This window comes from Alligator mississippiensis, chromosome 4 (genome assembly GCF_030867095.1).
Source record: "Alligator mississippiensis isolate rAllMis1 chromosome 4, rAllMis1, whole genome shotgun sequence".
Taxonomy (NCBI): domain Eukaryota; kingdom Metazoa; phylum Chordata; order Crocodylia; family Alligatoridae; genus Alligator; species Alligator mississippiensis.
The window spans coordinates 220,909,746-220,922,185 of record NC_081827.1 but is presented as its reverse complement, the minus strand read 5'-3'; the positions used below and the strand labels follow the sequence as shown (position 1 = coordinate 220,922,185).

At 40.2% G+C, this 12,440-nt stretch overlaps 1 protein-coding gene across 2 annotated transcripts in view; it reads right to left on the bottom strand.

Moving 5' to 3' along the window:
- Nucleotides 1-14: 14 nt before the first annotated feature.
- ITGB6 (integrin subunit beta 6) overlaps nt 15-12,440 on the bottom strand; it is a 62,940-nt gene continuing 50,514 nt past the window's right edge. For both annotated transcript variants that reach the window (XM_006273816.4, XM_019480296.2), the window contains exons 15-16: nt 11,141-11,307; nt 15-5,417 (exon numbers count right to left, since the gene is read on the bottom strand). In XM_006273816.4, coding sequence (XP_006273878.1) covers nt 5,316-5,417; nt 11,141-11,307 — 269 coding nt within the window. In that variant the 3' untranslated portion in view covers nt 15-5,315. The remainder of the gene's footprint in view (nt 5,418-11,140; nt 11,308-12,440) is intronic.

Here is a 12,440-nt window from a genome sequence, read left to right as displayed (position 1 = left end):
CAAACAGAAAAAAATTGCTGATGAACATTCTTTTATTTAGTTAACTCTTCAGTGAACAGAAGTATTTCTATAACAGTGTTTTGGCCTTTCTTAAGGTCCAGCCTTGGGTCAAAACAATAACCATGAAAACAGCAGAAAGACACTTTCATCCCACTCACCACACACAAATATACAATTTGAAAGGAAATAAAACTCATGTTAAAAGTGTGCTAAAAATATCTTCACAATAACAAATATTATAATCTAACTAAAAAGATAAGCTTCATTCCAGGCTGTGTGTGAATGCCACTAGATTATGTGCTGCCTAACTAGCCTGCAACTCAAATTTAATTTAAAAATAGGTTCCAACATGATCTCCACTTGATGGGTTTCTTACGAACTGTAAGCTTGTCAGGCATGGGACTGTATATTATTGCATTTGAACAATGCCTTATTACAACAGAGCTCATTTCTTTGCTGGCACTTAATAATTTGAAAATGTTCTTCCCTTGAGATTAGTTATTTTCTCTTTATGATGAATCTTTTATGCAGTTTGGAATTTGACTGATTTTTGAATGGTAGAAGATGCACAAAACAGTACAGTATAGGCACAAAATTTATTGCCTCAGCTCTGGCTTGGAGAATTACTGATGAATGATTATGATAGTAAAGTCCTCTAGGGCCATTCAAATTTAGGGCCTCTTTGCTAAAGGTTAATCAATGCCAATGGCAATAGTGATTTTTAATCTTTAAAACATGGGCTGACAACATACAGCCCATGGGCCAGATCCAGCTTACTGAGCTGCAGGGCTCTGCTTATGTCTGTGCTCACATTGGGGCTGAGCAGTCAGGGAGCTGGAAGATGTGCCTGCACTGCTGTTGCTTCTCTCTACCCAACTCTCCCTCAAGGTTGTGATGTGGGCACATCATCTACTTGGAGTGGAGCTGCACAGGGACCTGGGCCGAATAGAAGAGGGGTTGGGGATAGAGAGGTACAGAAGCAGCATGGAAGCAATTTCCACCTCCCTGGCTCTGGCACAGCTCTGCTCTGGGCAGAAGTTATGCTTGAATCAGCACAGCTGGGGAGAAGCAGCAGTACTGTGAGCACAGCTCCCAGCCATAAGGGAGCTGCACAGGGGGCAGGGAGCTGGAACCTGGAAGATGCTTCCACATCGGTATTGCTCCTTCCTTCCACCCTCCATACCCAGCCCAGCCCCAGCACAGCTTCTCTCCAGTTAAAAGCTATGTTCACACCGCAGCTGGTAAACTGGGTGGGGGAGGGAAAAGGAGGGACTGGGAGAACAAGCAGCAACATGGGTGCATTTCCCAGCTGTGTGACTCCAACAAGAGCACAGGGAAAACATCCACCTCCTCCGTAGCTTATGTGCCACTGGTAGCCAATGTAGCCACTTGGGGTGCCTGTACATGCCACAGGGTTTAATCCTCATTAAATTAAATAGGTTTATAAAATTTAAACTTATGTATTTTGGAGTGTTGCATCAGTGTTTGCACACACTAAGTCTTTGAACGAATTAAGCTGTGGAGCATTGCATCAGTGTTTGCACGCACTTGGTTTTTGAACAAATTAAGCCCGGTCCCTGGCTGGTGCTGCGGGAGAGCGGGACGGTCCATTGCTGCCCCCCGGGGGCTGGTACCTCCCACCCCATGCCCTGCCATGCAGCTATGGGAGCATGGAACTGGCATATGGCACAAGAAAAAAAAAAATGCAGAAGGAATTTGAAAGCAGAAGCAATTCAAAAGGGTGAACTACAAAAGCCACAATGCCATCTGGTGGACAAAGAGGTTCATTACAGGTCTTTGAATGCCTTTGTATTTGCATACAATGAATCCATGGACATGATGCTTTAATTTGTGGCAAGCCAAACTAAACTACGTCCAAGGAGTTTTACTTCAATGCACCAGAAAGACTTTTAAAGCATCTGGAAAATCCACTCTTGAAAACAGTCACACTGCTGCAGCGCAAGAAAGGGCAAAAACTGTGGTGTATACAAAGGCCCCTGAACTGCATCAGACCAGAACCAGATTGTTTCATCCCTTGGCTTGAAAAAGGTTGCTGACTTCTTTTTTTAGAACATTAAAAGAGCGCTTAATTTTTAAAAATACAGAAGTAACATCTATCTGACCTTTATATTAATCCTGGCCCTATTAAAGCCAAAGGCACATTTCCTACTGAGTTTAGGGAGCTAGGATATCACTCACTAGGAATGTCTACATGTGCATTAGTGTACTTTAGTTAATGCTCATTAAATCTAATACCTCCATGGTAGGGTGCATCTACATCAGATACTAGAAGCACAGTAGACTAATTCTGCTGACCATTAGAGCATCATGGTGAAAGCTGTGCTAACGCACTAACATTCAGTACAATTAGTCTACTGAGCATTATTGTCATATAAAAGATGTGTGCCAAAGCTACTGTGCAGTAGTGCCAATTATGGCACATTGTTAGTACCTATTATTACAGAGCAGCTATATACAACTATGGAGGCTGCTCTGATGCACTGGAATTCCAGCGTATCAGAGCAGACTCAGTTAATCAAGTCTGCTGGAGCATGACAATTGCTGTGCTCCGGCAGCCTCCTGCATCTCATGTATCAGTGTCCTGGTGCTTAAAAATGGTGGCGTGGATGCTTGAACTAAAGCTCATTGAATATGTGTTAGCACAGCTTTCACCATGATGCTCTAATGGTCAGTAGAATTAGTCTACTGTGCTTCTAGCATCTCATGTAGATGTGCCCTACCACGGAGTCATTAGATTTAATGAGCATTAACTAAAGCACACTAATGCACATGTAGACATTCCCAGTGAGTGATATCGTAGCTCCCTAAACTCAGTAGGAATTATGTCATTGGCTTTAATAGGGCCAAGATTAATGTAAAGGTCAAATAGATATTACTTCTGTATTAGCTTTAGTTCATGTGCCCCCACCACCATTTTTAAGTGTCAGGACGTTGATATGGGAGATGCAGTGATGCTTTAATTAGAGCGGCTCTCAGAACCATTGTAATTAAAGTGCTGCTGTCTCCCCCACCCGTACCCAGAGAATGTGTAAATGTGTTCACAAGTACTAAACTTAACGTGCTATAATTATGGCACATACACATGCAGACATGCCTGTGAGGTACTAGAAAAATGTGCATTAGCCTGTCTTAATGCACATTAACCAAATAGCATGGTTTTTAGAGATGCTTTAATGCACATTAAAATAGGTTAATGCACATTAAAGCAAATGTGTAGATGTGCCTATTGGGACTATTTACATGGTTAAGGAAGTAGGATTTGGTGTTCTGTGTAAATTCCCCTGACCCTGAGAGGAGTTAAATGACTGTAGACCCATGCTTCTACAAGGTATGTAAAAGTATGGAAGAGTACACATAATTAATTAACTTTCTAGTTTCAGTAACTAAATTTACATGTTTACTCTACAGTCATTTTAGATTTTTTAAATCGTTATATTATCTCATCTTCATTCCACAGGCATTTGATTTTAACTATGTGCCTTCTTACACAATTATCTATTGTAGAGCCTAGTCCAGTGTTGCACAATGTTAACCAGACTGTTTAATCACACAGAAAGAGGTCATTACCAATAGTTTCCTTGTAATTATTTGAGGGAGAAGGAATGGGGATTTTAACAACTAGAGTGAAGTACACGTGCTGCAATCTTCAAAGCCACACTCTTCTAAAACATTATTTTGTCTAAAGTCTGGGTACTAAAGTACAACAATTTGATCAGATCAATTTGATCAAAGCTGCTGACAAAGAGTTTTGAAATTCAAATTGAAATAACCTCAACAGCCCTCCTTTTTGATATTACATATGTATAAGTTTATAAGTAAATAAACTCAGAGACTCATCCATACTAACTGACTTCCATGAACTTTGGCTCAGCTCCTAAAAAGAGGTTTGGGTCACAGCTATCTGAGATAGTACTCTTACTCCATCCCAGTGCAGCAATAGGCAAAGAAGACTGAATTTACTCCATCTTCAGGAATAAATATTTATTTGAAAATGGTCAGTCTGCAACCAAAAGCTTGATATACCTTAGGGAACCTGCACAGCTGTTCAGTATATTAGAAGGGTTTTTTGAATATATGTTTTCAGACTGAATATATATCTGTTGTAAAATAAATCAGCATTCTGAAAGTGCGCTGTGGATTCCAGAAGGTAACCATTTTTCAGAGGAAATCATTATCAAGGTAAATACAGAAATTTCAGTTAAACAAAAAATCTTGTCTCATTTTATAAGCCATCAGATCAGCCATTTTTTTAGCACTGTGTATACCATCAGCATTTCTGACTAAGGATTTATGGCAAGTAGTTAATAACTGCAGTTTAAGTTGAATTTTTAAAATCCTCATTAATGTCACTGAAGTGAATATCAAGTGGGATTAATAATTATTAGGCATTTATCCTGAAACTGACAAAATGAGCCAAATCTGTGATCTTGCACTGGAATAAGTCAAACAGTAAGATAAAATACTAGGCCACTATGGGACTGAAATATCTCATCTTCTGAGGTAGGACTATCACAGTACTTATACCTGTGGGCATGACACAGCATCTGTGCTGCATGAATGGAATTCTCTTGTGTGCTGAGGGTTTACAGATAGGCTTATACACTATATAGGCTTATTTTGAGTGCCTAAGTAGGTTATAAATGGTAGAAGTACCTAATGTGAAGGAAGAGGAAGAAGCAAAGAAAGATGTAAAGTCAAAGAGGATGAGGAAAATTTTTTAAAATTTGGATTTATGTAAACTAGCCTATCAATCCAGTTGTTTCTGGTGAAAAAAAAATCAGTCCCACAGTCTGGTATCAAGAACTCCTGACCCATAGCTAAAATGGGCATTATAATCCTATCATTTATAAATTCCAGTCTTTCATTTTATGGAAGCCAACAGAGTGGACAGATTGTATGTACCATATATATGTAGTATTGATACAGTGGACATAATGGAATAAAATTCATCATAAAAAGAAGTTAGACTCACAGAAAAATCAGCTTACTAAGACTGATTGTTTTTATCCTGTTTCTTGCGGAGCAAATTACAGACCTTGGTGCATTTTTTAAAGATTTATTTTTGACCCTAATGTTAAAAATGTGTCTTTATATTTGTCTTTTTAATTTTCAACACTATAGCAATTACAGAAGTATCCCCAATGATGGCAGACTACACTTGCCTTAGCTGAATTACTATCTCACTATGAATGCATTGCTAAGAAATGTCCACATCATCAGGTAGAATGAAATAAAAATGAAATAGTGCTTGCATATTTACTGTCAGTAAAACTAATTTTTCAGTGTCTGAAGTGCTAGGAGAAATCTGCAGCAACATCCACTTTTTGCTTTTCTTGCTGCTTGTAGGTTACATTTTTAAATGTTGTTGTTGAGCCTCTGTACAGTGGATTTGTTCCCTATAAAACAGAAACATGCTAATAAGTTAAATGCAATTTTTATCAAATCTGCCAGTTGACCACTGACTCAGCTATGTAGATGCAACCCCTCAGCTTTAACATTACCTCTTCAAATTATATATATACATATATGCTGCCCTTCCCAGCAAAGATTTAGGGGACTTTGAGTCACCAGCCCCGATTTAATATGCAGGTACAAACCACATGCATGTTCACTAGTGTCTCTTTCCCTAAGGAAATAAGGTGTTTTAATGCTTTACTTCAGAAAGCACCTCAATAGCTTGGTCCTGTACAAATACATTTAAAGATCACCAAAAGGCAAAATTATGACAGGCTGATAAGGAACAGCACAAATCAATCCAGGATGCAGAAAAATGTAAAAAGAAACAAGTCTTTTTGCTTAGGTTAACAAAATCTGTCACTATTCCCCTACTTGGGAGGAAAAGATGGGTACAGACATTTGGGAAGGTTAGACTGAGTTAAAAATGCCCACCCAATCTAAAGTAAGTTAAGATGGGGAGGCTAGTTCAGGGGGTTGGATCAGGGGAGAAGTAGGCTGGGGGGATTGGGGGGTTCATGGGGGAATGAGGAGGGCAGTAGGGATCCACAGAGGGATCAGGGGGGCAAGAGGTATCTACATGAGGGACTGGGGGGCAGGCAGCATCAGCATGAAGGACTGCAGGGCTAGTGGGGTTTGTGGGAGCAATAGGGGGTAGGAAGGGTCCACAGGAGGACTGGGAGGGCAAAGGGATCCACAGAAGGGATCAGGGGAAAGGTGGCAACTGCTGGGGGAAATTGGGGTGGGGGGGTTAGCAGGATCCACAGGGGGAATTATGGTGATCAGGGAGTCAGGTGGCATCTGTGGAGGGCACCGGGGGGGGCAGTAAACAACATCCACACGTGGGATTGCGGGGGCAGGCAGGGTCCATGGGGATTGGGGAGGTATGGGAAGGTTTAGTGGGATCAAGGAGGTATGCACAGTCTGCAGGGTGGCTTGGAGAGATGAGAGGCTCTTTCCCCCACCGAAGACCAGGGGCTATTTTTATCTCTCTCCCCTCCCCCTGCCCCCGGGTGAAGCTATTTTCCATCCCTCCCCTCCTCCTCCCACTGGGACTTACTTCCTCAGCTGCTGGCATCAGTGAACAATAACAAAACCAGCATCAGAAGCAGTTTGTGGGATGAGAGGTTTGGTGGACTTGAGGGGAAGGGGGACTGGCTGATCTGTGGGGTGGGGATAGTCTGTCTAGGGGTGGGGGTTGGGGCTGGGAGGCTAAAAATAGCCTGGTGTCAGGTAGGTGGGTAGGAAAAGTGCAGTCATGGAGTTGAGACCAGTGGCTAGATTTTCTCAGCCCTGGGGCTGTGCTGGGAAGTTTGGGAAAGTTAGATTGGTCTAAAAATGGCCAACCCAATCTGTCAGAATATCTTGGAGGTAGGGTTAACTGAGATCAGGATGGCCATTTTCAGTCCAATCTAACCTTCCTGGAACTTCTGTACAGTTCTCACTTAGATGGACCTAACTAGGGATCTGTGTTTAAGATCCGCATCTGGGTGTACTAAAGGCGCAGACAGAAGTAACAGTTTTTGCCCAATCTGGCCACAGAAAGCAGTTTATAGCTGTGACCAAACACAAGTGCACAGCTGAAGAGAAATGTGGCTGATTGGGTGAAAATCTGACCCCCTCATTGCATGAAGTATCAGATAAGGATGTTTCAAAATGTAGCAACTTCTGCAACTTGTGTCTGCAGAGCTCCCAGCCTGTTACTGTTCTGAGAATGGGAGGGGGGAAAAGGAGTGGAGGGAGTTCAGTCTGGGGTTTTTTCAGCCCCCCCCTGGAGGGTGGGGTGGGTGGGTGTATTAGAGCCCCCCCTGAGGTGGCGGGGCTCCAATTCACCCACCCCACCCTTCAGCACCAGCTGGGGAGCCCCAAGAATGAGCTCCCTCTGCTGCCTTTCTCCCCTCCTATTCTGAAAACAGCGAGCGCTGGCAGACAGTCGGGCCATTGCTAAGGCAACCTGGCTGCAGGCTCCTAGCCCATAGCTAGGAACCAAAAGTGGTTCCCCTCCCCCCTGGAACCAACAGTGAACTTCTGGTTGGCCCGGGGTAAGGCTGCAACTCAAAACACTTTGCAGAATGCTTTCTGAGTTACAGCTGGGAGCAGACAGCTTCTGTCTGCACCCTAATTTAGATCAGATGGTCATTTTTAACATGATCTAACCTCCCTGAACATGTGTACACACCCTCAGGTGTTTCTTTACATTACTGTTAGACATATACAAAGTGATATATTGAGCTAAACTTCTCATTTATAAGCAAACAACTATGAATAATCAAGCACAAAAGAAGAGTGAGCAAAAACCCTAATTTTCTATGATTTCTATGAAAAAGGATAGATTCATTATTTCTTTGAGCCCCCAAAAGCAGCAATAAATGAATTTTACAAAGGTGGGAACACTATGTAACCTACTATAGAAGAAAACACTATACACAGGAAGACATGAATCAATCTTCCTTTTGGCAAGTACACTTTGCAAGTTTCTTCTGGTGATATCAAAGGTTTGTACTATCTGATACTAAAATCTCCTTTCCATGTAGCAGTCCAAATTCTTGCTGCACACAGAATAATCTTCCAGCTGCAAGAAGCTGAAGCACACCCACTAGTTATGACATCATTCTCTGACTGAACCATTTTCTCTATGTTCATTAGGCAGGCATCTAAAAGATACTTCCAGATGGCATTTCTCCTTGGACTGATGACACTGTAATGTTCCCCAGACTATAGCTAAAATTCTAGGATATTTCAGCAAATCATGTTTACTTAATAACATGGATGGTATAAACCTTATCGTGCAGTCTAATGTCATGAATTATTATAATTTGGGGAGGTGGAGTAGGCAAAGTCCCTTCATTCTTCTCCCTATTTACCTCATTCTTAGAACCCTTGGGCCTTAGGCTGAATCTTCTGTTGCCACCCATGTTTTGCAGAGATTTGAGGATTACAGCTACTGCAGGTTGTGAATGTTAATATGATTGATTGCCAACTAGATACAGCTACTGGGAAAGCAAGTGTCTTGTTTCTCATGCCGATTCCCTCCAGAATCTCAGCTTGCCTATGCATAAATTGGAACAAATAATATTTTCTACCTGAGGAAGAATTAGAAGACTGAATTGTCCTCAATACTGATAAAACTGGTAGACATTATTCTGTAATGCCTATCAGTTTCAACCTTAATTACAAACCTGCATAACTTCCAAACATGTTTTCTGTTTTATTCAAAAAGCATCAAAAACTTTCCAGCTGACTTTTAAGTATGTGCTAATCCTAGATAAGATATGCTATATTTGGGGTGAAAAGTGATTCATGTTTAAAATGTCTCTGTTATATAAGATTTTAAGAACATATTACTAATTTATGAATCCTGCTGGGTATTCTGTGAACACACAAATTTGTGCCAGTTAGGATATGTAATGTTTATTAATATGAATTTGTTCATTGTTTCTTTTCATCATGTTTAAACAAGGCTGCACATAGTGCATGTCTTTTCAGGCCTGGCCAAACCATTTTTACTGCTATCAAAAGATGGCACACATTACCTGCATGCAGCCATGAGCACTAGGATACTTTCCTCTCTCTCCCTACACACACATTTAAACTATATATAGAAATGTTGGTACACACACAAACTTTTCTCTCTCTCTCCACATATATATGTAATGTATATATTGATATATATTGATTAAATGTATTTCCACATATCATATGCACACTAGAAGACAGGTAGTATGCTTTCCTCATAGCAACATTGGCATTAATGCTACATGGCAGTTTTTTTCAAATTCATGCTGAGGGCTAGGAAAAAGTAAGACTTGTTAAGATCCTTCCCCAGCTACAGGGGGAAAATTAGGGGCTACTCTATCAATGTCATTCGCTATAGGTAAGGGATGGAGGATAGAGAAGGACATGGAAAGGGATCCTTGAATCTCCCTCCTCTCCCCAGTAGAGCAGTTGAGTGAGCATATTTCACTCAAAAAATGGCTGAAATAATTTACTCCTTACCTAACCAAGGAGAGAGTAGGGGTCTAATTCTGACTCTGAAGTATAATTTGACAGAGTTGCTTTTAGAGTGGTACCCCTTACTCAATGCTGAGCCTCATAACTCAGTTTAGCCCAAAATAAGAATCAGGTCCTATGAGGTGCTGAATTTCATTAGAGCCCACCATCAGCCAGTCAAAGCAGAGGGTGATCAGAGCTTCACAAGATCAGGGTCTCTCACTTTGCAGGCATTTCTGGGATAAAATACATCACCTGTCTAAGACATACGTCTTAACTGTGGAACCAAATTCACAGCTCGTGCCGTTCTCTATGACCATAATGTAAACATGGCTGAATGTGGGGGCAGCGCACATCCAGAACCTCCACGTTTGGGAGTATCCAGGGCTCTGGTAGTGCCCATTAGAGAACCGGAATGAGCAACTCCAACACACAGCTTCAGACAAGAAGTGAAGACTATTATATCTGAGAATAAAGGAAGAATTTAGGTAGGTAGAATGTGCTTGAAATATGGCCTGAACACTTTGACCCTGCCCTTGCAGAAATTACCTTGGACTTTCTAATGGAACAACCTGTCAGCTTTTCCTGGCTGTCAACTCCACAGCCAGGAAAAGATTCATAACAAAACCTGAAGCAACAAATACATTTTCTGAGGTTTAGTTTTAGGCTTCAGATGGAAGCGAAATATGTTTTTATACAGATGTTTAGTCAAGATACGGGGGATCCTGAAAAGAAGTCCAGCCAAACCTCAGAGAGTGTGAAAAGAAGTCCAGCCAAACCTCAGAGAGTGCTGATGACATTACACCTTCTCAAGTATTCCCCCCAGGACCAGTTATCTGTTTTCAATATTTTGGGGGAATGGCTGTAGCTTTAAAATATTTCATTTGTAATTTTTTCCCTAAAAAACAGATCTCTTATTTTCAGTAGCGGTGGTTTCCAGTACATTTTGTGGAGCTCTGCTGGTTTTCCCTTCAGAAACTCATTCACTTTCCCTCTCATCTTCCAGATGGATCCTTCCACTCCCTCCTCTCAGCTTTAGCTACCCCAAGTCAGTATGGAAAATTCCCAGGCTGCCCCAGCCTACATTAACTAGAGGCATACAGCTTCTACCCTTTTTTTGATTTCACATGCTGAAGGGCAGGCAGTTACTGGTCTTGCTGAACTGTTACAATCTATTTTGTTATATCTGGGTGTAGTTGAAGAGTCAATGGATCACTGTATTATGTATTATAGCCCCCCCAAATCCCTCCTGCTCTTTTCCACTGCTCTGCTAACTTAACATGAAGTTTCCAGAAAGCCTCATTTATTAAAAGGCAAATGCAAAAGAGTAAAAGTTCCAGGCAGAAGGAACTGGAAGGAAAAGGAACACCTCTAATATTAGCCAAGTCTTCATGGGCAGGTCTGTCGAAAAATAATTCATTGAATAATTATTCAGTTATTGATTAAAAACTACCTCTATGCATCTTTTTACTTGTGGAAGAAATAAAACAAGGCATATTGAAAAATGATCAATTTTTGGTCATTTCTATTATATTTTAATGCGTAACATACTATATAATGAAATGTATAATGAAAAAGTATGATTTGGGAAATCTGTCCATTTTTTTTATTACTGGTGACTTCTGGAGAGTCTCATAGAGTCTCATAGAGACTTGTACAAAATTAACACACATACCGTTTGCCATTTGGCTTTTGATCTTTCTTCTTCAAACTTGGCAACCTCTTTTCGGTCTTGAAATGACACTAGCAATTTCCATATACAAAGTAGAACAATGCCAATTAGAAGGATAGCCAGGGAAACACCCAACATTATCATGGGAATATTTGGAGGTTGTGGGCAATCTGTGGAAACAGAAGCAAGCAATGATTTTTAGTATTTATAAAGATAGCTAATTAAAAACCACAATAGGTTTCTATGCCCTGATCATTGTTCATTCCTTTTTTTTTTCCAGCTTATATGTTTGTACAGCTAGATTTGCAAACAGTATGTGAAATTTTCCCAGAAGGGTTATGCTGAAGAAAACTTCACTATAAATGTTTCTCATAGATCTTTTAGAAGATCAACTAACAGCTTCCAGATAGATTTTCTGGAATTAATTTAGATTCTTATTTTATGTGTTCTAAAAGATTTTCCAGAGAGGAAGAGTGAAAGAACATGGTTTGGCAGAATTATGAATTCTTAAGTGTGAGCATAAGGAGTCTCACTTACATTTCAGTGAGGAAAATTGTAGGCAGATTCATGGCTGACTAGTTGGTGACCAACACAAAAAATTGGGGGATATGGAAAAGACACAGAAAATGGCATCTAAAAAAAGCAAGGGCAAAAAATACAAGGAAAAAAATGATTCTCAATCATTCTATAAGCAGAACATAGAATAGAGGTCTCACTAGAATGAAACAGAGCACTGCTGGATGGAAAACTGTGATGGAACTAACCTACAGAGGATGCAGGTCTCCTGAAACTGAAAAATGTTGTGAAACTTCTGATTTTGCTAAAATTTAATATTTAGGGAAAAAATTGAAATGAAAAAGTTCCAACAATGTAAAAATGTCTTGTTTTGAGATTTTCAGAATGAAAACAGTTTGATTTAATTTGAAATGTCTAAATTTGTGGTAGAACATTTTTTTAAAATCAACATTAAAATGATTTTTTATTGTGTCACAATAAAACTTCACGAATATTCCTAAAGATTTTTTTAAATTGTGTTTCACCAAGTACTAAAAAAAATGTCAGTGTTTATTCTGTCTGAGAACAGTCAGATATTGAAAGTTCAGCATTTTTCACTATATGGAATTTCTGCCCTCTGCTCAACTTCAATGGAAGACCTCTGTTTTCTGAAATCCATTGCAAGGATGGCTAATTAACCTATAGCCTGATCTTGCTCACATTGAAGTCAATGGTAAAAATCTCATTAATTTCAGTTGTGCAGGATCAGTCCCTAGAAACTCAATTTTCTTGAACATATTCCTGCAAA